The sequence below is a fragment of the Rhinolophus sinicus genome, linkage group LG14 (genome assembly GCF_036562045.2).
Source record: "Rhinolophus sinicus isolate RSC01 linkage group LG14, ASM3656204v1, whole genome shotgun sequence".
Lineage (NCBI taxonomy): Eukaryota > Metazoa > Chordata > Mammalia > Chiroptera > Rhinolophidae > Rhinolophus > Rhinolophus sinicus.
The window spans coordinates 47,173,378-47,201,253 of NC_133763.1; the positions used below are offsets into that span (position 1 = coordinate 47,173,378).

At 47.6% G+C, this 27,876-nt stretch overlaps 1 protein-coding gene across 1 annotated transcript in view; it reads left to right on the plus strand.

Annotated features, from left to right (window-relative positions):
• The window catches only part of PTGFRN (prostaglandin F2 receptor inhibitor), a 69,397-nt gene that overhangs the window by 28,400 nt on the left and 13,121 nt on the right, over window positions 1–27,876 (plus strand). Inside the window, exons 2-6 of the mRNA XM_019730614.2 lie at window positions 13–381; window positions 2,808–3,221; window positions 8,611–8,991; window positions 19,685–20,110; window positions 24,400–24,819. Coding sequence (XP_019586173.2) covers window positions 13–381; window positions 2,808–3,221; window positions 8,611–8,991; window positions 19,685–20,110; window positions 24,400–24,819 — 2,010 coding nt within the window. The remainder of the gene's footprint in view (window positions 1–12; window positions 382–2,807; window positions 3,222–8,610; window positions 8,992–19,684; window positions 20,111–24,399; window positions 24,820–27,876) is intronic.

Here is a 27,876-nt window from a genome sequence, read left to right on the forward strand (position 1 = left end):
TTGTCATTGCAGCTCTCTGTCGAGGGCGCGTGGTGAGAGTTCCCGCCGGCAGCCTGGCGCGGGTGGTGGGTACTGAGCTGGTCATCCCCTGCAACGTCAGCGACTATGACGGCCCCAGCGAGCAGAACTTTGACTGGAGCTTCTCGTCTTCGGGGACCAGCTTTGTGGAGCTCGCCAGCACCTGGGAGGTGGGCTTCCCGGCCCAGCTGTACCGGGAGCGCCTGCAGAGGGGTGACATCCTGTTGAGACGAACAGCCAACGACGCCGTGGAGCTCCACATAAAGAACGTCCAGCCCTCTGACCAAGGCCACTACAAATGTTCGACCCCCAGCACGGATGCCACGGTCCAGGGCAACTATGAGGATACAGTGCAGGTGAAAGGTACGTCCTCACGGGGGGTGGGGGGTGGCCATGCCAGGGCCAGACTTTCCTCTGCCCCTCGACGGTGGGTGACTTTGTTGAGCAACTTAACTCCTCTGGGGTTCTGCTCCATCCTCTGTCCAATGGAATAATCGTGTTTTACCTGCTCAAAGGCAGAAGATGGGCCAGATGGCCTCGGAGGGTCCTTTCTCGTCTCTCCACTATGGTTCTGAACTGTCCCCTGGCTGGTGAGCCGCAGGGTGTAGTGGTAGAGAGCCCAGCTCTCCGTAATATCTAGCCCTTGTCAGCTTCCACGGGCATGTTCCGTCAGCTTTCTCTGTAACAGCGCCTCGTTTAAAGGCGGTCAGGACGAAGTGAGTTAGCACACGTCAAGCCTCAGCGCAGTGCCCTGGGGGGCTGTATGCGTTATATGTAGAGACAGTGATGTGGTCACTGCTAGCTTATGAGGAGACACTGCAAGCTTTGGCCTGGCGATGCAAGTATCACACCTTATATATCTGCATTGTTTTTGGGTTTATTTCCATTTATTTTTCCATTTTCCAGGCCCAATTAGGTTTACTCACACATTCAATTCTCCGAATCCAATGAAGAAAATAGGGCAGGATATTTCCTTAATTTACACATGAGGAAATGGAAGAGCATAAGTGAATTACTTGCCCAAAAATCACAGCTAATTAGTAAAGGAGCAAGAACAAAAATTTTAATTTGGGGATTGCAAAATAGAAACATTATTATCGTCTTTATTTTTATTACTTAATTATGCATTTATTTGTACCCTGACTTGTTCCAAAAAGAATTCATGTCAGGATAGGAGTGTATTTAAGGATGGGGAAAGTAGACAATGAGCATGACCATATAAAAATGATTTGTAGAACCCTGCCCTATCTCAGATACTGTCCCCTATTTGACTCATGAGGTGATAAAACAGCCATGTCCATCACATAGGTATTGAAACATCAAATCGACTTCTTCCTTTACCTCTTATTCCTATAGAAAATCCCAGATGTTTTTTAGAAAAAAGTCCCATAACACATTCTTGCCCTGCAGTTGAACGATGCATTGCTTTTACAGTCAGCACACACATGCTGCGCTCTCATGAGATTAGATGCGCCCTTGTGTCCCCTTGAGGAGTTACAGGCAGCAGGAGAATTCCGCCCCATCCCAGTGTCTTTCCGTTTTATCTCCAGGCGTTAGAAACAGGAGCAAGGAGAGGCCCTTCCTTGGGTCAGGAAAGCAGGTGAAAGGCCCACGAAAGAGACTCGTTGGCTGCCCAGGTGGAGCCCTGGTGGCTGCCGTGCCTGGTCCAGGATCTGTCTGGCCTTGAGCTTCGTGGGTCTTAAAGCTGTTTATCTGTGCCCTGAGGGATAAACTGGCTTTGGGGAATGAGTCATGTCGGCTGGAATCATAGACTGATGTATATACTAGAAGGTCACCGTATTCCTTTTGCAATAGAGCTGGGTCTTGTCTAAAGATGTAGCAGTTTTTCTGTTATCCAGAGGAGTCCCTTCTCAAAGACACCAGATTAGTTTCTGAGTGTGGAATGGGGGTAAAAACCAAAGAGCGTGAACAGTGGTTGGTGTTCGAGGAATCTCTTACCCAGCTCACAGACAAGCCTGGGAGACTCTCCTTGCCCCTTCGTAGAGGCTTCCTCTCTGGTTACCTCACTGTCGCTTTCCTTCCTCAATAGCACTCACCAGTACTTTGCTTTATCTCAGGTTCCCTTTTTTAGATTCTGTGGGGGAGCCCCGCCTTTTTCCAGATGGCCTTGATAGAGCAGAGAGCTGAGGCTTCCGCTTTCCCTGATGGGTTCTTAACCTGCAGACGCTCTCTGCCCACTCTAGTCATTCGTAGGCATTTCCCGGGCCGCAGGGCACAGGCAGGCCTGCCTGGCTCTCCCCTCTGTGGATTGTATTGCTTTAACTCTTGGAAGATCCCTCAGGCTCCCCGTGTCCTAATAAAGGAGTATTTGACGGTAATAACCAGTTGTTTTATCGTGATTGCTAAGTGCCAGCACTGCCCAGGGCACATCCCTGACTGGGAACGCTCAGTCAGCTCCCAGAAATACATCCCGTTTTCACTGCTTGTCAGGGATGAGGAAACTGAGGCACAAAGGGGCAAAGTACGTTGCTTAAGGGTGGCAGAAGAATATCCCCAAGGCCCAGCTCCTCAAAGAGAGTACACACACACACACACACACACACACACACACCAATTTTAGCAGGGGGTCTTATTAGGGCCTCTTATTTTCAAGTCAGAAAGTCAATTGCGATCACAGATGAATCAAAATGGGGAAATGTAGGCGTTTCATCAAGAAAGGGGAGGGGGAAGTTGTCCCTGCTCACAGCCTTGGTCAGCTCAGAAGGTGATGGGGGTTTGCCGGGCTGGGGGCTTGGGTGGCCCGTTGACAGTCTGTTTTCTGCCCCTAGTGCTGGCCGATTCCCTGCGCGTGGCCGCCAGCCCGCCGCCCTCCCCGGGCCTGAGCCTGCGCCAGGGCGAGCCCTTCGAGCTGCGCTGCGTGGCATCCACTGCGTCCACGCTACACACGCACCTGGCGCTGCTGTGGGAGCTGCGGCACCGCGCCACCCGGCGGAGCGTCCTCGCCCTGACCCACGAGGGCCGGCTGCGCCCGGGCCCGGGCTACGAGCAGCGCTACCACAGCGGAGACCTGCGCCTGGACACCGTGGGGAGCGACGGGTACCGCCTCTCCGTGTCCCGGGCGCTGGCCGAGGACCAGGGCACCTACAGGTGCGTCGTCAGTGAGTGGATCGAAGAGCAGGGCAACTGGCAAGAAATTCAAGAAAAAGCCGTGGATGTGGCCACCGTGGTGATGCAGCCGACAGGTGAGCTTCTGGAAAGCGGGTATTTTAAACTGTATCTTATTTTCTGACCAATGGCAGAACTAAGCAGGAGCCCGCCCCATCTTTTTCAGACAAGATTTCTGCTTCTCACGTGAGGCCACGTGTTGAGTGGGGGAGGGGAGGGCATGTTCGTTTTGTGCTTTATGCCTGTAGTTTTGCTTTGCAGCGGTTTTTCATCTGGATTCAAACCCAGGGGAAGCTGCATTGTCCATATGATACGAAGACAGTTTTTTGACTGAAGGATTAAATCCATTTAAGTGCCACAATGAGGTCCAGCCTGGTGTCCAGAGGGGCTTTGGGGTGGCACTGCCCCCACGTGGCTCCCTTGGCTTTCTCCTGAGTGGTGTTTCCAAAGCTCTGGATCTGCCATTCCCCACAGCTGTTGGGAATGTGTGTCTGGCTCACCCCAAAATCTCCCCTTTAACATGGATTCTCTAGGCGTGCTTTTCAGGTTCCCTCAGATACGCCGTCCCCTTTTAGGTGAGGAGTTCTCTGGGGCTGGGCCTCTTCTTATTTCCTGTATGACACATAGGCCAGGAGCATCCAGCCCTGGGGTCTATAAGCAAGAAGTTCTTTTGTCCTGTCATGTGTGAACCAGCCTTTTGAAAAATCAAAGGATCACCCAGGCAACCAGCTGTGTCCTGGGCTCTGGGGTCGGAGGTGCTGGAGGATTGTTCCCAGGCCTCACGGAGCTTCCCGCTTTGGCAGAGACAAAGTGTCAAGATCCCATTTCAGGATGATGTTGCCGTGGCTGGATGAAGGTCCTTGGTTTTCTGGGAGTCTCACATCTTCTGATCTCAGAGTATTTTGCTGCCATAGCTGCTGCCTCCTGTTTTGTAAACTGAGACGCCCTTGTCTGGACTTACTTCCTGAGTATAAAAGTGAGTGTGAGGCCACTCTTTTGCTCAGATGGGAAGGAAAGCAGGAAGCAGTGTACACGGGGAGCATTTTTCCTCTGCAAGCTGCTGCACCACCACACAGGAGCTGGACTTGATAAAAGCAGGACTGAGGTTCAGTGACCGTGGCTGTTGATGAAGGTGGGAGGTGCTCTTGCTGAAGAAAGGGGCTGCCCGGCACGGTCAGTCTTGGTTCCGCTGGCCTTGGAAGTCACTTTCCAGATGGACTTGGGTCACGTTCCTTTTGAGAAGTTACCTGCCTGGAGTCTGTCCTAAGAAACCTCAGCCATTCAGCTTGCACCAAACGACGGTTTTAATGGGTGGAAGGCTTAAGAGTTTCAGATTTGCCACAAGTTATCTCTTTATGCAGGAATGGCAGTCATGAAGGCGTTTTTGTTTGTTTGTTTGTTTGTTTTACCTTAAACAAGCCACAGAACCCATAATACCTAGTTATAAGACGTCAGTACTCTGAATCTGTTAGGCAGGGAATAGCATTTGGCTCTCACCTGAGCCTGGGGGTTCATATCCTTTTTGTATCATGGGCTTCTTTGACAGTCTTTTGAAGCCCACAGACCTTTCTCAGAATTCTCATGTTTCAATTCATAAAATACATACATAGGATGACAGAGGAAAACAATTATGTTGAAATCGTCATCAAAATAGTTTAAGACAGATTTGTTATATATATAGCAATATTGTGCTTTATCAGTGCATTAAATAATAAGACATAGTGGCAAGCCTCACAACTACTGGGGTTTCTAAGTAGTGACGAATGTGAAGGACAGTTAAGGTATTTGCAACAATTGTAACTCGATGTGAAGGTATCTGTGGCTTCTCCTGGGGCAAAGTCCTAGGCACAGATAAAACTATGCTGGTTTGTTGCTTAGTTTCATAATGAGAGGAGCTGCTGTAGTAGAAATTTGTAAAAACAAAGACACAATTCTTTTCTCATTCATGTGACCGACTCGCTAAATCCTATTCGTGGACCCCAGGTTAAGAACCCCCACCCTGGAGTGCTGGTGTTTTTCCTGCGAACACCTGCACTATGCATAGTTAGCTTCTTAAATATTGTTATTGCATAGTTATGGTAAACAGCACAAAGCTACTTACATGGTCGGGCTGTGTTACCTGGGTGGCAGTATCTCCCCATATTAGGAGTGTTTAGGTTCATGCACATTTTAGTGTCTAGTTTATGGATTCAGTAAATATCCAGTAGGAGAAAGCCTGAACCACTGCAGGCTTTGTCTGAGGTCCCCTCTTGGCGTTATGGGCCCTTAGAACTGGTTCTTTTTTTTCCTTTAGCCCATTCCTTCCTGTTTCCCACAAGTGATTCCCCACCCCCACCCCACCCCACTCCACAAGATGTGGGAACAATGGTTAGTGGTGTGACAAGATATTTAGCCACTTATAGAGAGAAAAGTACAGTGTGAACTAGACAAGTATAGTTGAAGAGGTGTTTCTGCCGTTATTCCTAAACGTGAGACTGTATTCTCCATACGTACAGTCCACAGCCCCATACTGACCACTTCTTCACTCACCTGGCTCCCTCCTGAGCCTTCTTTTACCTCCAGTAGCTGGCGGCCGGCACAGAGGGCCTTCAGCAGCAGTATTCCAGGGTCTCTGGGCACAGGCGTTGTAGGTGGGAAGCTTCAAACCGCAGCGCAGGCTCGGGGCAACCGTTTCCATACTGACTCTCAAAAGATATCCTCCAATTACTTTTAAAAGAGTCAAGGAGGAGGAAGAATTTGTAGTGTGGGTGGAGGTAATAAATTAGACTTCACATTCTTGTTTCTAATTACTGTGCCCACCTCATTTTCTGTCTTCGTCAAGGAGGGTCTTGAACTTGGCCTGAAACACTTGTTTGAAATGTTGTCAGGCTTTGGCATATTCACATGGAAGCTATTTTCTCCAGAGGGCATGGGCTTAGGGGTTGGGCCTTTTCTGAACTGGGCACCAGCCTTTGTTGCTGAGCCTGCTCGGGACATCAGCTGACGCTGAGCCACTCTTGCTGGAAGACCAGGGCTGTGCCTCCATTTGAACCCCTGGGAGATATTGGCTGTGTGTCATCTAAGCAGCTGTTCCCAGAGCATTACCACGAGTTAAATGTTTTTCTACTCTGATTACAGATGTTCAACTTCTTTTTAAACCTCCCCCTACCACCCCCTCCCCCCACATAAATAAAGCAAAATGTTTCCATGTAAAGAGCTGTGACAAGGGAATGCTGGAACCACATCTGCCTCGAGACGGTGGCACCAAATACTTCAGGGCTTCATCTAAATACAGTGTACTTTTAATCATCCACACTAATGAGAGAGCTCAGTGGTATGATACTCCACAAATCATTGTTTTGGTTTGAGAATGTATGCTTTCTGCTTAACTTGAAGGTGGTCTGTCCAACGGGATAAATAATGCTCTGACTACACTGCATTTTGAAAATTTGACTCATAAAGCGTATTGTCTGGTTTCACTTTCCTGGTCCTTCTGTTTAGGATTCCCCCCCCCCCCCTTCACCCAAAAGATGGTTTCACCCTCACCTCCTACACTCCAGCCTCCAACCTCTACCCTTAGTCCCCAACTAATAATATGTACCAGTTAGAACTGAACTATCCTTTCTCTGTAAAATCACCTAAGTCTTAGTAGGTTGGTGGAACCATAATTGCGGCTTTGGACTGTAAATTTTAAATCGTTATAACAAGGCTCAAACACATCTTTATTCATCAGAGTAGGAACCATTACAATCAACACATTTTTGCCAGTGGGCAATAAGTTTGTTTATTCCTGTAACGTAAAAATCCATGCTTCGGGATTGGAGGCATTCTTGGAAAGCGTTTTCCGCCTCCTGCTGGTTGTGGACGTGTTTTCCCTGCAACAAGTTGTCAAGATGCTTGAAGAAGTGGAAGGCGTTTGGCGAGAGGTCAGGTGAAAATGGTGGATGAGGCAAAACTTTGTAGCCCAATTCGTTCCAACTTTTGAAGCACTGGTTATGCGACGATCAGTCGGGCGTTGTCGTGGAGAAGAATTGGGCCCTTTCTGTTGACCAATGCCGGCTGCCGGTGTTGCAGTTTTCAGTGCATCTCATCGATTTGCTGAGCATGCTTCTCAGACGTAATGGTTTCACCGGGATTCAGAAAGCTGTAGTGGATGAGACAGGCAGCAGACCGCCAAACAGTGACCATGACCTTTTGTTGGTGCAAGTTTGGATTTGGGAAGTGCTTTGCGGCTTCTTCTCGGTCCATCCCCTGAGCTGGTCATCGCCGGTTGTTGTATACAATCCACTTTTCGTCGCACATCACAATTCGATCGAGAAAGGATTTGTTGTTGTGTAGAACAAGAAAAGACAACTCTTCAAAGTGACCATTTTTTGGTTTGCGGTCGGCTCATGAGGCACCCACTTATCGAGCTTTTTCATCTTTCCAATTTGCTTCAAATGCCGAATGACCATAGAATGGTCGATGTGGAGTTCTTCAGCAAATTCTCGTGTCGTTGTAAGAGGCTCAGCTTCGATGATTGCTCTTGATTGGTTGTTGTCAACTTCCGATCACCGGCCACTGTGCTCCTCATCTTCAAGGCTCTCGTTTCCTTTGCAAAACTTCTTGAACCACCACTGCTCTGTACGTCCGTTAGCAGTTCCTGGGCCAAATGCGTTGTTGGTGTTGCGAGTTGTCTCTGCTGCTTTACGACCCATGTTGAACTCGAATAAGAAAATTGCTCGAATTTGCTTTTTGTCTGACATCATCTCCATAGTCTAAAATAAATATAAAATAAACCGCAAGTAATAAGTCATTAGCCAAAAAAAAAAAAAAAAAAAAAAAAGAAACCCGTAAAGCGAGAAATGTGCATTAACATGATATATGACATAACCACATTTATTTAAGAATGTCTTCCAGTATCAACTGGCAAATTTCAACAATGCAAAAACCACAATTATGTTTGCACCAACCTAATATCATGCACATAGAAAAAGTATAATTTTAGTTTACGAGGTTCAGCAGACTTCTTTTTAAACGATAGTGTATCAGTTAAGAGCAGAGTCCCTTGAGGCGGACAGCCTGGATTTGGGTCCCAGCTCTGCCACATACTAGCTGTGTGACCTTGGGCAAGTTACTTAAGTTCTCTGTGCTTCAATTTCCTTATCAGTAAAATGGAGGTAATAATAAATAGTAACTACCTCATAGGGTTGTTTTGAAAAGTAATGTTTATAATATATAAATTAATACATGCTCAGAACAGTGCCTGGCATATAGTACATGTATGTGTTTGTTGCTGTTACTGTTTTTATGAAATAACAAGAAATGTGGCATGTCACATTAATTTATTCGATAAATATTTCTCAAGCACTTGAAACTGTAACAGAGCCTTCTAACATTAAGGCCGTACATAAGAACGTAAAAGGAGGTGATCTAAAGGGGAGGGGGTGTGTGGAAGGGGAAAACATAATGCAAATTACCGAGACGTGTTTGTTTTTAATTTTCAAGTTCTGCGAGCAGCCGTGGGCAGGAATACATCTGTGGCTGAAGGAAAGGAACTGGACCTGAGCTGCAACATCACGACAGACCGAGCGGATGACGTCCGGCCCGAGGTGACGTGGTACTTCAGCAGGATGCCCGACAACGCTCTGCCTGGCGCCCACGTGCTGGCACGGCTGGACCGTGATTCTCTGGTGCACAGCTCTCCTCATGTCGCTCTGAGTCACGTGGATGTGCGCTCCTACCATTTACTGGTTCGAGATGTCAACAGAGAAAACACTGGCTACTATTTCTGCCACGTGGCTCTCTGGGCACCGGGGCACAACAGGAGCTGGCACAAGGTGGCAGAGGCCACATCTGTCCCAGCCGGTGTGGATGTGACCTGGATAGGTGAGTGGTTTGCAGGATGGCTCTTTGCCTCTCTGCCTGAATCCCTCCTCAGGGATATCAGGAGGTGTGTGGGCCCTGTGCGTGTCGCGTTATTTTGGTGTTCTTGGTATCAGGACAAGCATACTTTAGCCTGGATACATCCCAAGCTGGGGCAGGGTCAGGGGGGAAGCAAAACTGGCTGAAATAGAATCTGGCAGGCAAGGGAAATGTTTAGATACCGTGGCTTCACACCCCCGTTTGAGAGAATAGAGTTTCCTTTTGCTGTTGAGATGCTGAGTGGCTCTTGGAAATGGATCTTTGTGGAGGGGGAGCTCGGCCAGTCTTCTTTGCCTTCTCCTAGACTCCAAGGTGCTCTAAGGCCCAGTGCAGAAAGAGAATTCCTGCACTTAATGGAAGGCCTTTTTTTTTTTTTTTTCTGAATGCCCTAGAATCCTAAAATGATTTTATTTCCAGATCCCAGTTAAACGCAAGGGCCTTTCTGCTTCCCCAGCTCTCGGGGTGGGCTCTGACCCGGGTACGGTTCCCCCCCGGGAGAACAGGGGGGCTCCCAACTGTTGACCACCTTGCCACCCATTTATAACAATTGGTCACAGAGGTGAAGATCATTGTCACGTGCTCTCCTTTTTACCGTCGTCATCTTCCCCATCTCTGAGTGTCCTGCTTGCCCTGCAGGGCTGACGTGTCCTAACTTTTGTTACTGTCTTGTAATTAATTGCGAGTAAACTGAGGCAGGATGGGGCCCCGTGGAGTGCGGAGTGCCTCCCTTCCCACCTCCATTATTGCAAAGATGGAGACCGGCCTCCCAGTCAGACTCGGCTCTGTTCTGAGCTCCAGCTCCCCGCTGTCCCGTGACTGTCCTGAGCCCTGCCGGAGGCGTTTGGCATGGCTCTGATTGTCAGGAGGTTCAACATCTTCAAAGGCCAGGAAATCATTCCCTCCTTCGTCCGGGGCCGCACATCCTCCAGCCGTGACCCCCGACTCCCCCTTAGCTCTTCCTTGTTTCCACATCGAAATGTTCTCCTGGGTTGAGTGGATCTGTTCCTTCCTACTAAGCCTTTATTTGGCAGAGAGGGGGAGCTGGCAAGAAGGGACAGAGCCGGCAGGGACGAGAAGAGTAATAATAAGAGAGTTGCAGAAGGTACGTCCACTTCAGAGAGAGAGTAGGCAGGGCGTGCGTCACCCCTGGTCGCAGGCTGATTCTTTGATATCCGAAAAGTGAAAGGAGCAGGGTCTCTGTCTGGCAAGCTTTCATGCTTGCCGTCCGCACCCCACGAAAGGGGTGGTGTCCTTTTCCCTGCCTGACGCTGAGGGTCGCAGACCCCACGCCTGCACAGCGCTTTGCACATACTGGGCCCTCAGTCCACGCTGGCTTGATGGATAGAGAACCCGGCACCAGACACACGGGTAGTGTTCAAGTATGTGCATAGGAAAACAAGAATTGCCAAAAAAGCAATGATGTTCAGCGCGGAGGGTATTCAGAGACCTTTGCACCCGCGGAAACCCACGAGGAGTGTCTGTGGTGTAAAACTGACTGCTTTTTTCTCCTTCCTTCCTGTAACTCGCCTCCTTCCTTGAGCCTGTGACGCCCACCTGACAGCTGCTTAGGCCCAAGTCGGGCGTGAGTACAGCAGCAGACCTTCTCCAGGAACTCCCAGTGGGATTCTCTGCCCAGAAACGGATGGGCCCAGCCTGACACGACATGATTCTCTCTAGCTACACAGCATATATGCGTATGTATGTGGTTTCCATACCACATGCAACGTGGCAGGTGGCCAACAAAGGCAGGAAGACAAACGACCTGCTGAGTACGTTGTTTATATAGGTCATCTTACATTGTGTGACTATGGAATGGCGTCACAAGAGAGTTCCTGAGAAAGCTGGTTCCCTGTGCAGGTGTGACACAAAACTCCTGAGTTGTGCCACTTGGCAGACGAACAATTATAATCTTTTTTTGAACACTTACTGTGTGCCAGGCACTGGACTGAGGGCTTTTCATGCATTAAATAGTTAATCCCCACAGCAACCTGGTGAGTGAGGTACTGCCCCATACACACCTGAAAACCTCCGGTTTTTATTTTGCTTATGATTTGAAGGTCGGGAATGAGGAAGGACTCAAGAAGGTTTGTGTGTGATCTACATGGCAACAGCTGGGACAGCCAGGACCGGGGGTTCCCTTCCGCATGGCTTTCCCAAGCACCTGTCACCATGCTTCTGGACCTCTCTTTCTGTCCTCGCATGGTGGCATCTCATCCCCCAGGCCCTTTGCACGTGGCTGGGGCTTCTCACGGCCCAGTCTTCTCAGGGTAGTCCCACTCCTTGCATGGTGACCGGTTTCCAAGAGGCATGACGTAGAAGTACCCAGCCAGTGACAAGCTATCCCTGGGACTGGCACATTCCACTGTTTCCTATTGGTCAAAACCATCACAGAGCCTGCTGTAGTTGAAGGGGGTGGAGGAAAAGACCCCATCTCTTAATGGAAGAGGGGCAGAGTCAGGTCACAAAGGGGCATGTGGGGAATAGTTCTGGAGTCATCTTTGGGAAATACAATTTATCACTGTAGTTAATGCTTGTTTTATTTCAAAATAAACATTTAGGATGGCTTAGAGAGAATTATGGCCCTGGGTCAAGTTTGCTCCAAGTATTGTCATCTTAGATGGAGTCTGCCTCAAGTATTGTTATCTTATGTGGAAACATTTTTGGCTTTGGAAGTCCAAAGAGCAGGGCCGTTCTTGTCCTTTTTTGGTGGGGGCGGGAGGGGTTGGTACACGGAATAAACGAGGGATTGAAACTGATTGGAACCCTCTCATATTCCATTGTGTTAACCAGACAGATCAGGGCAGTGATGTGAATGGGCCTGGCAAGTCCAAGCGCAGCTGGGAGGCTCATGATGATTTCTTAGAGGGGAAGAAAAAGCCTCCTTTACGGAGGATCATGTCCTACTTTTGAAGGAGAAAAATAGATTCAGGTTGGCTTGCTAAATGGCTCGCACAATTTAAAGCAGGAGACACAAACATAAAATCAAGATCAAAAGAGGTGGAAAAAATCAAACAATAGGTATCGCAAGGTAGGTGGGATGAATGAGTTACTTCATCTGAGCACTGAATCTGCCTCTGACGTTTTGAAGAGTTGAAGCAAAAAGAAATGTGATTATACAGTTCTCCTCAGATGAAGGAAAACAAGCTCTTTCAGAGAGACAAACTTTTTCTTATTTTAAAGAAAACTAATTTATCATGTGCTTTTTTTTTATTTAAGGGGCACTGGGTAACATAATGGACAGTGCTTTCAACTGTTCTTTTACAAAAGGCCCTAAGTGATCGTTGAAATGGATGTTTCTTATATCCACTCTCTGTAAAAGCTGAGGGCATAAATCTTGAGCGTGTGGAGGAGTTTCTGGAAGACACTGAGTTGCTATGGAGGACAAATGTCGCTTTGTGTTGAGCTGGTGTGATCTATGGCTAAAACTATGGAGAATCTGGAGCGATGGGGAGTAAATCTGCACCTTAGGCCATCTCTCTCTCTCTGCTATCAGATGTCTTAAATGAGCCATTGGCAAGAGGTGGGTCCTATTCAGTTCACGGCTGAGCTCTCTGCCCCGAAGTACCAGGCGTCTGTGGTGGTAATTGGCGAGGCTTCCACGGGCTTCAGATATGAGAGAGAGCAGGAGGAAGGAGGGAGAAGAGCCGAGCTCTGCTGTTCAGGCTTAAGAACCTGCTTGGCATTTTTCCTCACGAGAGGACCGTCGCCTCTTCCAGCCATGTGCCAGCGAGGGAGGTAATTCTTTTTCTTTAAAAGGGGCTGTTAATCTGCTAAGTGCTTAGTGGAGATTTCGGGGTTCTGTGCCATCTATAGGAGATACGATTTAGATCCGCAGACTTTTCTAGGCAGCTGTTATTAGCTGTCTGCCCAGGATGATGTCCGAAGGCAGAAGAAGAGCACGGGGGTAAGCGTGGAAAGCTGCTCCCCCACCTTCTAGGTGTGTGATCGTGGGCGTGTCGCTTAAGGTTTTTCTATGCTTTGGTTTTCTTGGTTTCCTGCGATAATGCATCCAAGTGTTTAGTACATGCGTGGGACTTACGTACTCACTATGTTTTCATGGTGCTGGTGATGAGTTACTGGTGTTTGAGGGGGGCTGTCAAGGTGTGACGTACCTCTCCCCACCAAGGTCTGACCCAGGGAAGACATAGGAGTCTGCCTTAAGGCATGGAGGGACCAAGAATGACCAGGAACGTGTGTTCTGGAAGCACTGCTCCCAAGGAGAAGGGGTTAACTGACCACACCCAGCCCCTTTCCTGTTCCCACCCTCAAATCTGGCAATTCATTCTTCTTTCTTTGGGAGGCGTTGCGTGAGGATGAGAGAAAAACCACATGAGTGTTACTTCATGTGGGGGGCATAGCTGTCCCATTCGATGATGTTATCTTTAGTGCTCTGGCATCGCTGGCGTTGAATAGAACGTCACAATAATGGTTCTACAATAATGGTTCTATGGAGGTGAGGTCAGGTGTCCCCCCTCACCCCCCCAAAACACGAGCTACTTATTTATAGCTCTCTTGGGTTAAATGTTAGCGAATAAGTTCATTGTTCTATACAGATGTGCTCTTGGCAACTCTTTGACAGTAGGTAACTCGTTGACAGTTAGTCACTGTGCTCAGCTGCCTCCATTACAACTACTTGCCCAAGACAATTAAAACGCATCAGCAGAGACACAGGTATGCCTTGTTCCGTTTCCTCTAACGCAGCATGCATGCACCGTGTTCAGCTAATTAGCCCTGCCAAGTTCAGTCAGCTTCAAAGGGGGTGTTAGGACACAGCCATGTTGTACACAGTTCAGCATTAGTGCCTCAGTGGATGTCGTCACCCTCATCTTCTGGGATGTGGCAGGCTTTGAGAAAGAGTTAATAAATTGGTGTGGGATGACGTGCGCTTTGGTCACGGAGCCAAAGCCCTGTCTCGGTTTCTATTCATACACACGGGGCAAGACCTCACTTCGAACTTAACCCCTCTGGGCGTTGGTGTTTGTTTATTTCCACTTAGGAAATGTACATGGAAATAGTCTCTGTCTCATCAGGTTGTTAGATTAAGCGAGAATGCAAGGGGAGTGTATGGCGTGGTACGTGGCTTCGATGAATGCCAGTTGTTATCCTTACCATTGTCAAGTAGGGCTAATAATACTTTCCTGACAGAATTGTGCAGGTGAAAGGAGGTAATTGTGTGAAAACCTACAGTTGGGTCCCTGCACACAGTAGGCACAAACTGCCAGCTTTTACAGGTGAGCCAGTGATTCTGGTAGCTCTTCCTTGTTTTGAAACCAAGGAGTAACCAAGAAGTTACTCCTTGTAACCAAGGAGTTCCATGACCCATGTTCAAAACCATAGTCTTTCATTTGAAATGGGATTTGCACCTTTGGAGGCCGTGGTGTGCCCACATATGAGCAGGTGCCATCCAGGGAGCCAGACTCAGACTCAGGAGCACATCTTTGCTTCTCCAAGTGTTAGCGACATCAGACATCGCGCGTAGCCTGGCTTCAGTTCTGTGACGGGGCTTACACAGTGGGTGCAGGGGGTTGTTTGTTTTTAACTTTTTGGAATAGAACTTACAAAGAAATTTACACAGAAATAGAAAGACCCATCCGCTTCCACACTTATCAATAGTGTCATTTCTTCTCCCCTAGACACACAAGTACTTTTTTTTTTTTCCTTCTGGAAAAATTTAAAGCACATCCCAGACATCCTGTCGTTTCACCATTAAATAGTTCGGTATGCATCTTTAGCTGTACGCATTTTAAAAACATAACCACCATTGCATTCTTAGCTGATTTCTTGAGGAAATCAAAGAGAATATAGTGGTAATCAGTAGTGGCGTGCTTATGCCCGAAATGAGCATTTTTATGCAAAATATTAAATTGAGTCCAGTTCAGCACATGTGATATTACGTGCAGGGCACTGCATGCATAGCACATACAGATGAATAAGGTAGGTGGTCCTGACGGTGCAAAACCCAATAGAAGACCCATAAGACACACTTACATAGAACCAAAGTTCAAGGCTATGTTCAGATAAAATCCTTGGAGAGCAGGGAGCCTGGCAGCTGATAGGGTCTCCGTGAACGTCTGTTGAATAAGCAGGAGAGTCTGTGACAGGCTAGGTGAGTTCAAAGGCAGCATTGGAGAGGCTCCACGGAAGGGGTGTGTGCATGATGGGTGCTGAGAACAGGCACCATCTCTGCAAACAATTTTTTAAATTGTTAAAAAGCAAGAAAGGAAAGTTTCCACCCAGGCACAAGAGAAAAATAAGAGCCCACCTGTACTCCCACCATTCTGCCATGGTGGTCGTATCGTCTCTAGGGGCAGAAGTATAATTCGACCCGCAGGGCTGGTGGATAGTTCAGATAACCTTTGAACATCCTTGAAATTACTAGAACCTACCCCTTGGAAGTTCCCAAGCCAAGAAGCCACTCATTTCTGTTTGCCGTGGCCTTAGGGTCCTCCTCTGTGGGGCCTAAGGTTTAGTTTCAACAGAGAATGAGGAGACCAGCTGGTCCATGAAGAGCTTTTCCTGTCCTGCCAAGCTGGGATTCCTGTAACTAGACGCACACATGCTGCAGCTCATTGCCGCTGTGCTTGCTCTGCGTCTGGATACGTAGGATTTAACATTTCCATTGGGGCGTGGAGGATGGGGGGGAAGGGGACAGTCCCTTTGGTCACTTATTCAGCACCTTGCTGAGCGGGTGTCCCGGGTGCTGAGGCAGAGGGAACGGCAGGAAGGAAGGCAGAAAACGGAAGCGTAGGAGGCGCTTAGGGAGTGTTGAGGTTGCATGGAGTCTAGAACATATGCGAGAAGGCAGTGGGCAGTGGGGCTGGACAAGTGGGCTGGACTTGCGCAGGGGAGGGCTTCTGTACCAGGCTGGCAAGTGTGTTCTCACCTGAGGAGGTGAGAGCAACAGCCACGGGGGTTCACTGGACAGACGACCTGGTTGGTACCTGTGTCAGCCTGGAGGTCGGGTAGGAGGTTATTCTAACAGTCTCGGCTGGAGGCACAGAGAACCAGGATGAGAGGGGTTTTCACTGCTATTCACAAATATTTGTAGAGCGCCTACTGTGTGTGAGGCCTGGAACAGGATAAGTGGAAAAGACGCTGAGGAGGTAGAATGTACGAGACCCTCAGAGTGGAGGGCCAGATGGTACACATTTCAGGCAGGGAGAGTGAATGGTGCGAGTGTGATGACGGGGACAGTGATTGGAAAGCGAGGAGGAGGAGCTGGCTGTTGGAATGGGATTTTAGCTGTGTGTGTATATGTGCGTGTGTGTGTGAATGTGTGTATATGTGTGTATGAATGTGTGTGAATGTATATATGTATGTGTGTATGTGTATGAATGTGCATATGTGTGTGTGAATGTGTGTGTGTGTATATGTGCGTGTGTGTGTGTGTGAATGTGTGTATATATATGTGCACGTGTGCACACAGAGGCAGGTGGGGTGTGAGGTGGTGAATTAGGTTGGGAATGTGCTACCCTTGAGGGCCATGGGGTGACCAAGTTGAGAGGCCCAGGGTGCAGCTCTGTGCCCGGGTCTGGGTCTGGATACTAAGGAAGAGTTGGGGCCCTAGTAGGAGAGCAGCTGGGGTCCAGGATCCAGGGAGTGAGCTCTGGGGTGTGGCCGGGCCAGAGGGGAGGAGGTGGGGTGAGAGCGACTCTGGGCTTGGTGCTGGGACTGCTTTTGACAACCTTTCCTGTGTGTTCTGTGGCCTGACCACTTAGTAGGTCAGCTAAGTCACCGCTTATCCACCATCTTTCATGGTAACTTTAATAGCCTTTGTTTTCGACGTGCCACTTTGGAAGACTATGCTCCAGGGCTGGAAATAAACCATGAAGGGTTGAAGGGTTTATTATGAAAAAAGTGGTAATCCGGAAGGAGACAGAAGAGAAGTCACCACAGGTTGCTCCACGGGGAGCCAGGCTGAGGGGATGGCCCCCAGGGAGCTGTCTTCCTGGGTCAGAGTCCCTGTGGCAGTAACTTTGCAGTGTCACGCCAGTCGTAGCGTTCAGTGTGCCTAATGGTCATTATGCCAGGCAGTGGTACTTAGCAATACGAAGTTCAGAAGACAGGAAGTGTGGCTCCTCTGAGCATGAGGGAGGATGCACTAGAAAAGTGCTGGAAAGGATACAGCACCGGGTTCTGCCACTTTGGAGCTGTGTGAGCCTGCCTCCTCAGATATGCCATGGGAACTGTGAATAGTAGTTCACAGATATATGTGTGTGTGTGTGTGCATACATGTGGATGTACATATGTGTGTGCCCATGTGCATACAGACACATACTTAGGCAACAGTCTAAGCACTTCTATGTATATTTTAATTCAATCCTCACAGTAACATTATGAGGTGGTTACTATTACAATCCCCATTTTTACAGGTGAGGCACCAGAGAGGTTAAGTCATCTGCCCAAGGTTACACAGCAAGTAAACGGCAGAGCCAGGATTTGAACACAGTCTGGCTCCAGATCCCTGGCTCTTCACCATAGTTTGTTACTGCCTCACAGTTCGTCGTTCAGGCTGACGGGGTAACACACGTGAAGGGTCTTCACATTGTGCTTTAAATGACATTGGGGCTCCGTGAGTGACAGCTGTTACTGCTGCTTCGTGAGGGCTCTTGATGCTGTGATGTTCCAGGTCGGTCCTGATAGGACTAAGAGGAGGGCCATCTTGGTCTCTGCACAGCGAGTTCAAGTCTGTCCTTTCCACATTAACCTTGTCCCTGCCCGCACTCCAGCTGCTATGCCAAAATCGGACATGAGAAAGGGGTCTCCAACCTTGGATGTGAGGCAGTTTGGGATTACCTTGGCTTACGCACATGATGGTGTAAATACATTTCGGGGGCATGTGTCCCTCAGTTGTTGAGAGGTGGTGTGGTGTGTCAGCACCCTGCCCAGGTTCAGGGACCCCCAGCCGTGCGACTTGAGCACACTCGCCTGTGAGATGAGGAGGCCAGACGCCATTCTAGAATCCTCTGGTGTTTCTCTGCAGCATCCTCTCTGGGCAGGTTTTGCTCCCCTGGCCGGGCAGGGCCATGATGGTTTAACTCTATGGCCCAGGGTCCAGACTCAGCACATGAATGCTTGTGAAGATGGCATTGGAGGGAATTAGGATTTGGAGTTCTTTCCATTTCCTGGCCCAATGAATCATTCTTGGAGAAGTCATGACGTTATACATTTCATTAGAAGTGTAAATCACAAACTAGCAGTTCTTGGACCTCAGCAGTTCTTAATCTGAATGAGTCATAAATAAAAACAACGTTAAGTAAAACTCAGCTGTTTGAGGTGATATGAATAAAGATAGTGCTGGCAAATGGCAAGTTTTGTGTAGGTAAAGTGGTGTTTTCCTCCTAGAAGCAAAGTGCTATGAAAGAAAAGTGTAGCCCTTTCTAGAGGCCTTACCATGAAGACAGCAAACATTTATTGAGCGCCCACCACATACAAGGCTGTGTATTTGGAACTTGGGGACGGGACCTTCAAGCAAAGGGTATAACGCAGTGGGAATACCGCTACACAAAAGTACATGCATGGCTTATGGGAGCACAGAGAAAGGCTGTCACACTCTGGGGACCCCAGGAAGGGGGCACAGAGGAGGTGACATGGAAGAATGAGTGAAAATTTGCAGGACAATCAAGAGGAGAGGGCCACTACAAACACGTCGCCACATGGTGTGGGTCTGGTGACTGGAGAACTTCAGATAATTAAGTGTGACACGCAGAGGGGTGGGGGTAGAGGGGAGGCGACACAGGGGTTCCAATGCCACTTCCTTGGCAAGTGTGGAGGAAGGCCTTGGGGTCAAACAAGGCAGAAATGTGGAATTGCAGAAATGGATTGAATGGATGCTGTGAACTTCAGAAGAAGGAGGGGTTTTTATATAAGTGAAACAGCAGGACTGTGACAGACGCTGAGAACGCACGCTTTTTTCACACCTTGTCAGAATCGGTGCCTGGCAAGGAAGCGGAGGGTCTTAAGTGAGCAGGTTTTACTAGAGCCAAGATCTTCAAGGCTGGCGTTCGACGTGGATCTACGGGAGTGTTCCACGTGGCAGTGAAAATGTCCTTTGGGCACTTTGAGGACAGCGGTGTTTGTTGACCACTGAACACGAATTCAGCAGAAAAAATCCGAGGGCCAGTCACGTGAGGATCAGACTCCCGGGGGATGCTGACGTGAGGGCCTACGTGTGGGGCACAGCTAAGGACGGCAGGACCCCGAGCCACGGTGGGGTTGACTGGCCTCAGGTGCTACAATGTACTCTGGGATGGGGTTTTCCATTGGGGGCGCTGCGTGGCATTCTAGAGAAAATCTTGGTATAGCCTGGGTGCCAAGCCTCTTAGGTCCTTTTCAGAAGAGCTTAATCTCCCTGGGGAGACTGACAGCAGAGCACAGCCCTGTGGGAAGAGCAATATTCTGCTCAGGAACAGTTGGCTTCTGGCCTTGGGAGGTGTTCTTGGGGCCACAGTGGGAGGCGCGTTGGACAAGTTTTGTGATAACCAACTCTTACAGGATCCTTCCCCTCTAACGCAGGGACTTTCATTTCCGTCACTGTAGGTGGTACGCTAGGGATTTCAGTGTCAGGACCAGAGGAGCACGTGCGTTTCCTTGTTCCTTTTGCTAATCCTCGGTATGTTGCTGTCTGACTGTATTTTTTCCTTTCTCTTTTGTTCAGAGCCAGACTATCAGGTGTATCTGAATGCTTCGAAGGTCCCGGAGTTTTCCGACGACCTCACAGAGCTGGAATGCCGGGTCGTGGACACGAAGCGTTCGGAGGCCAGCGTCCGTTTCACGGTTTCCTGGTACTACAGGGTGAACCGGCGGAATGACGACGCGCTGACCAACGAGCTCCTTGCGGTGATGGACGCGGACTGGACGCTGAAATACGGAGAGAGGAGCAAGCAGCGGGCCCGCGACGGAGACTTTATTTTTTCTAAGGAGCGTTCGGACACGTTCGGCTTCCGGATCCAAAGGACTACAGAGGAGGACCGAGGCAATTACTACTGCGTCGTGTCCGCCTGGACCAAACAGCGCAATAACAGCTGGGCCAAGAGCAAGGATGTCTTCTCTAAACCTGTGCACATATTTTGGGCATCAGAAGGTAGGCGCTTTATTCTTGATCATGAACCGTTGTGTTTGGGCAGAAGTCATTTCCCTGTGCGTTTTCAGATGCGCCGTGACCCTGCAGGTCATTTATACTAAGAATCCCAAGAAACGCCTGTTCCAATGACTATTGTTTTTATCGAGAGCCCGCACCCCTGTAAGACAGTGACGCTGAAGAAGGGGAAGTCCTGATGAGGAGGCTGGGGCTTAGTTAGTGGTGGGAGGTCATCGTCGTGTGGGGACCCACTGTGTGCATGGGGTCAGCCGCTGTCACTCGTGCTGCGCTGGGAGGTCTTACGCCAAACCTCACACAGGTCTTTGGGGGTGTGTCCATGTCTATGAGTTTCCGCTGGATGCTGGCACATTTGAGGTGCCACAGACTGAGTGGCAACCACAGGCCACGGCACCTGACCTTGAGGTGCGGGTCATCCATTCACAGAGATTATTTCTGGGGAGAACGGAGCAGAACAGAAGGGAAACAGTTTCTTTGATGCCTCTCCTCCTGCGTGCTTAGAGCACTGCCTGCCTTGCGATGTCAGATTCATCAAGTCTTTCATCCCTGTTCTTGCCCATCACACACACCTCCGAGGTCCTCCTTCACACCCTGGATGATAAGCACGACACAGCCCCCTACACGCCTCTGTTGACTCACTGTCACCTCTTCTATATCCCTACACCCCGAAAAGGCCCCCTGGAGCTCAGTGAAATCTCCTGCTTCCTGAACAATCTCTGAATGTTCCTTTCTCCTCCTCTCATTAAACGTTACCAACTTCGCTCTCCCCTGAGGACACGTTCCCGGAGCCTTCCTGAGTGGTGGTGTTTTCTTCCCACACTTGTCGTACAGGTGGGCCTGGGTGGGACGGCCCTCCTGGTCCCTCGCTGCAGCTTCTAGGTCATTTTCCCTTCTCCCTAAAAACATCCAGCTCCGATCTCCTCTCATCAGGTGATACCACCTCTCCGCATTGCCATCACCTGTCGATGCCCAGGTCCTCCTCGTTCATTCTTTGAAGATGTTAACTCTTGAAATACCAAAGTTTGAATCCCACAGGAGATTCTGTCTTAATTGGCCTGGGGGGAGGGTGTCTGTGCCGTGGGGCATTGGGATGTTAAATGCTCCTGAGGTGGGTCTCCTGTGCAGCCGAGGTTGAGCAGCCTAATGTAGCTAAACCTGTCCCCCTCAGCCCCTCGTCCTCTCTACTCATCACATCCTCCGTCCTGTTTTGGTTATTCACTCCCCTGCTCACACCCGACACTCAGCGGTCTCACTTCTGACCATGGAAAGACTGGCATACTCTCAATTCCAAGTATCCTGTTCTCTAAGCACACCTGTCTTTCTAGATCATTCCCTGTCCTACGCCAACAGCAGCCCTTCAGCCCTCCCAGGACCGACAGCCCACTGGTCCTACCACCTTGCGTTATCCTTCATTCACTCCCACTGTGTCTTCACTTCTGTCTTACGTAGGGTGACCATTTGCCCGGGGCAGTCCACTCTGCACCTGCTGTCCGGTGTTATTTTTCATAACACCCTCTTCCTCCTTGGATCTGCCCACACGTGGGAGGTAGGACACGTTAGGGGTCACCCTGCTGTGACCTCGCCTAAGTTCCCAGTCAGTCACCACCACTCCCTGGGCGTCCCCTTAGCTCTCTTACCCCGCTCTCGGTTGGCATCATCCTCTGGCTGAACCACACCCTAATGAAATGCCAACTCTCTGTTGCCTCCCTCTCTGCGTCTGTAGAGCTGAGTGTGGTTGGAGAAAAACGTTTACACCTGTGGACTGGCCTGGCTGTAAATCTGGAATCATTCATGTCCAGTGGGCTCTCCACATGGCCTGGGAAGCATTCTGCATTTCCTTAACCTGTTTACTTCCCTACTCTCTAAAATGATTATTTCATTGTCACCATTTCTCTGTCCCGGCTCCTCTCCCAGCTTCACTCTCAGCTCTTGGTCCTGCTTTCTATTCCCTAAGAAAACCAGAAACAGTCAGGGGAGACCCCCAGCGGCTGAGCCCACCTTCCTTGGCTCAGGTCCTAGCAAAGCCCAGCTCCTTTCACGCCTCAGCTGCGTGGCTCCCGTCTTACATCGTCAATATTTCTCTTTTCTGGACCTTTCCCATTGGCCTGTAAACATGCCGTTAGATCTCTCCTGTGTTTTTGTTTCTTTTTGTTTGTTTTTGTTTTGTTTTTGTTTCTTAAACTAAACTAATCTTCATCTCACTCCCCTTCCATCTTTCTGTTCCCCACGCCCACTTGCCCACCCGTGATGCTCTCTTTTATTTTATAGTCATCTCCCCGTTCCCGCAATTTCACTGTATGAGGTTTTAGTTACCCACGGTCAACTGGAGTCCAAAAAACATTGAATGGAAAATTCCAGAAATCAAACGATTTGTCCGTTTGAAGTTGCGTGCCATTCTGAGTAGTGTGATGGACTCTTGCACCACCCTGCTCTGTCCAGCCTGGAATGTGAATCCTCCCTTTGCCCGATGTCTCCACGCTGTAGATGCTGCCTGCCCGTTAGGGACTTAGTGGCCCTCTAGGTAATCAGATCAACTGTCAGTCCTTGTGTTCAGATACCCCTTATTTCACTTAATAATGGCCCCAAAGTGCAAGAATAGTGATGCTGGCAATTTGGATGTACCAAAGAGAATCCATCACCTTTTAAACGAAAAGGTGAAAGTTATTGACTTCATAAGGAAAGAACGAAAATTGTATGCTGAGGTTGCTAAGATCTATGGTAAGAACAAATCTAGCTGTAAAACTGCATAATTTATAAATGTAACTCTATCCTAGGTGTGTATGTATAGAAAAAACCAACAACAACAGTGTATTTAGGGTTCGGTGCTATCTGCAGTTTCAGGCATCCACTGGGGGGTCTTGGAATGTCTCCATGTGGATAAGGGGGGACTACTTAGCCTAAGTGTTTGATTTATCTATACTTGATGTCCCCAGTTTCTCTCCCATTCTTTCTTGCACCTACTCCAATCACTTTGCCCCCCCTGCTCGTAATACTAAGATTACTCGTCATCAACTTATTGCAAAATTCAATTGTTACTTATCTTGACTCAGCAGGATTTAACGCAGGTGCTCAGGTCTTTATTCAGATGATGCCCATTCAGAGAGGCCATCTGTGGCCACTAAAATTGTGACCCATCCATACCCGAGTCCATACCTTTTTCTTTCCTTCCCTGATTTATTTTCTCTTAAACATTTATCACCATCTGACCATACTGTATATTTTACTGCTTTATTTTGTTCGTCTTTGTCCACTAGCATATAAAGGGAAGGGTTTCTGTATGTTTTCCTGTGACCTTCCCAGTGCCTAGAATGTACTTGTTTAGTTAGTGAATGGGTGACCAAACTCACAGGAGAATCAGGAAAGAATGGGTGCCTCAGTGGAACCTCAGGAATCAGTGATTCTGGAGAGACACTGTAACATACGTGTTCTCCTCGGGGTCTTGGTGGAACAACTATTCCCAAAAAAACCAACATAAAAATTCCGTTTTATAACTAGACAGATTGTAGCTCTGATGGTCTCATTGGGGGATAAAAATAATGTTTTTCATTCATTTATTCATCCATTCAACAAATATTGAAGCACCTTCCAAGCGTCTGACATTGAGCTTTTCTAATAGCCGTAACTTCTAATATGCATATGCTTGGGGATTATGTTTTTGACAGAGAAGCACACAGACATGGACACTTGCTCAAAATGTTAAAACAGCATCTCTGTGGAGGTGGCTAGCTCTACAAGTGTATGCTCCCATCACTTGAGTAAAAATCTGTTCTGTAACGTTACCATCGTGATTAAACAGAGAACCCATTTCTCTCTTGCTCTGCTCTTCCGAGCAGGCTGGTTAAGCTAAGAGTACTTCTCCTGCACCCAGCAGAACCTCAGGGGGAGCAGACGCAAATGATACCACCTGGAGCCCGTCTTGCCCAGTTCACGAAGCGAGAGCTCTCCCTCACATTCGGGCCGGAGGTGGCGGGGGCCACACCAGTAGCTTCCCAAATTCTCACTCTGGGTGAAACTTCACAAGGCCCTGAAAATCCTTAAAACCAAATTTGCACCTGTCGATTCCCTCTTCCCTCACACCCATTAAGTCACTTCAGACTGCTCTGCTTCATCCAGCAGCGATGTGCTTTCTGAGTTTGCGGATTGTCCTAAGTGCTGTTATGTGGCCATTTGCAAGTAAAAGTAAATGCCTATTTCCTTGGCATCGTCCTTTCAGATATATGTCCATTTTAACGGATGCCATTGGAAATCACCTGTTTTCTCATCCTTCCTTGCAGATTCCGTGCTTGTGGTAAAGGCGAGGCAGCCAAAGCCTTTCTTTGCTGCAGGAAATACCTTTGAGATGACCTGCAAAGTGTCTTCCAAGAATATTAAGTCGCCGCGTTACTCTGTTCTCATCACGGCCGAGAAGCCTGTTGGGGATGTCTCCAGTCCCAACGAAACCAAGTACATCATCTCCCTGGACCAGGATTCGGTGGTGAAGCTGGAGAACTGGACAGATGCCTCACGGGTGGATGGTGTGGTGTTAGAGAAAGTGCAGGAAGATGAGTTTCGCTATCGAATGTACCAGACTCAGGTGTCGGATGCAGGGCTGTACCGCTGCATGGTGACAGCCTGGTCTCCTGTCAGGGGCAGCCTGTGGCGAGAAGCAGCCACCAGCCTCTCCAATCCTATTGAGATAGACTTCCAAACCTCAGGTGAGCAGGGAACCCTGTGGGATCATAGATTGAGCTCGAAGGGACCCTCGGGTTGTTTTTTTGATCCAATGGCTTAATTTTTAAGCAAGTTTGTTGAGATGTGATTCATAGGTCATACATTTTACCCACGGAAAGTATATAACCCAATAGCTTTCAGTATATTCACAAAGTTGTGCAACCACCACCACAATGAGCTGTAGCACATTACACCCTAGAGAAACCCCACACCCCTCAGCTGACAAACTTTAATTCCATCTCCCACCCCTGCAACCTCCTGTCCCCCGGCAACCACTAATCTGCTTTCTCTCTATGAACTCGCCTATTCCGGACATTTCACACAAATGGAACATATTATGTGGTCTTCGTGTCTGGCTTCTTTCACTTCAGCATCATGTTTCTACGGGTCATCCATATTGTGGCGTGCGTCAGAGCTTCATTCCTTTCTGTGACGGAGTCAAATGCCATTGTGTGGACACACCACGTTGTGTCTATCCATTCATCAGCTCGTGGCCATTGCGTGATTCCAGGTTTTTGACTATTGTGAATAACGCCGCTATGAATGTTTCCATACAGATTTTTGTGGGAACATAACTACCCTCCTTTTGACCCTCATTTTTTTAAATAGGTAAATATCTGTTTTAGCATCTTGAGGGAACGTGACGGAATATGAATAAAGAGAGGATAGAACTGAGTCTCCAGAGAGGCGAAATGACTTTCCGCAAGTGGAAGTTTCAGAGCTAAGACCCCAATCATACCCAGCCCTGTACCTGTCTCTCTCCGAGGTCCCTCGGATTGAAGGTCATGGGCAATATCCTTGGCCCAGTTTATCAGAGCAGTATTTCCCTACAGGGATTGAGTATCCAACCCTTATGCCTGACTTTGCTTTTGGACTGGAAAAAGATTTCCCATCAGTCGAGTGGCCAGAGATGCAGTGGCATGGGTGAATATATCGGTCAGCCCTATTGTTAAGAGTAGTTACTTAGGGCTGTTCATCTATGGGAAGGTTAGTTAAAACAGGGGCATTTGTATGTTGGTTCTGAATTGGTTTTATCTTTGAAAAGTAAAATGTTCTTGTGCTATAAGATGGAAAGGTCCACCTTTTTTTTAAATGACAGATACGTATTCTCAAATAGAAATACTTCTTATTCATCTGTGTAATTTATTAAGCTTTTCTGACAAGTGTGTGTATGAGAGTGTGTGTGTGTGTGTGTGTGTGTGTGTGTTTCAGCAGGTAGATGATTTAAAAAATCATTGATCCTCAATCCTATTTAGAATATCAAGATAAAGGATCATCATTTGTGAGTTTAATATTCAGTGTTTTCACTAAATCTGCCCTGGATCCCAGTTAGAAATTCCTGAATTTATAAATGCATCTGTAAATATCCAGGTATACTTGAATTAGTATAACAAATGCAAGGTGTTTGTTGAATTAAATTATTACCAGTTATATTAAGGTAAATTAGACCTTAATAAAGTTTGTCTTTTATTTAATATTATTTTGTATAATTATGGTCTTTAATAGTATTTAGTGAAATAATCTTCAGGCATCTTTTAATCTCTTAGCCTTTAGATTAATAAAGAGCGAATACTGACTTAAATCTTTAGATTTGGAAAGAGCGGCAAAAGCACCGTGCTCTTTTATTGTGTATCTGCTTGTTTGTTTTTTAATAACAACTTTGTTGAGATGTAGTTAACATACTATAAAATTCACCCATGTAAAGTGTAATATTCAGTGGTTGTTAGTAGCACATTTATAGAGTTGGATAACCATCCCCACTATATAATTCCAGAACTTACTAATCACTCTAAAAATAAACTATGTACCTAGTAGTAGTTACTCCCATCTCCTCACCCCTAGCCTCTGACAACCACTAATCTACTTTCTATCCATGAATTGAATCATATCGTATGTGGAGTGTTGTGACTGGCTTCTTTCACGTACGTACCATAATATTTTCAAGGTCCATCCATGTTATAGCATGTATCAGTGCTTTGTTTCTTTTTATGACGGAATAATATTCCATTGTATGGATACACTACATTCTATGTATCCATTTATCTCTTGATGGACATTTAGGTTGTTTCTACCTTTTGGCTGTTATAGAATAATTTTGACATAAAGTGTACAAGTTTTGTGTAGACGTAGGTTTTCATTTCTCACCTAGGATTGATGCTGGGTCAGATGGTAACTTTAATTCTCTGAGGAGCTGCCACTCTCTTTTCCAGCTGCAGCATTTTACATTCCCACCAGCAGTGTATGAGAATTCTGGTTTCTCCACTAACCCTGTTATTCTCCGTCTTTTTTGTTGCAGCCAACCTAGTGGGTGTGAAGTGGCATTTCACTGTGTTTTTTATGCATTTCTCTAATGATTTCTGATGTTGAGCATCTTTTCATGTAGTTGTTGGTTGTATATACATCTTCTCTGGAGAAATATTTAAGTCATTTGCCCATTTTTAAATTGAGTTATTTTTTATCTAGAGATTTTCATAGAGTCTGGATGCAAGTTTCTTAACAGATACATAATTTGAAAATATCTTCTCTCCCTCTGTGGGAAGTCTTTTCACTTTCTTAATGGTGTCCTTTGACGCATGCAAGTTTTTAACTTTGATGAAGCCCAATTTATTCTCTCTTTTGGTTGCTTATGTCTTTGGTGTCATATCTAAGAAACCATTGTTTACCCCAGAGTTCTGAAGATATATGCCCATCTTTTCTTCCAAGAGTTTTATAGTTTTAGCTCTTACATTTTGGGCTATGATCCATTTTGAGTTAAGTTTTGAGTGGAATGAGGAAGGGATTCGGTTGTATTCTTTTGCATGTCCTAGCACCATTTGGTGAAAAGTCTGTTCTTTCTCTCATTGACTTGTCTTGGCACACTTGTCAAAAGTTATTTAACCATAAACGTAAGGGTTTGTTTCTGGACTCCCGGTTCTATCTCAGCGATTTATATGTCTGTTCCTATACCAGTACCACGTTGTTTGATTACTGTAGCTTTGTAGTAATTTTTGAAATGAAGAAGTGTGAGCCTTCCACCTTTGTTCTTTTTCAAGATTGTTTTA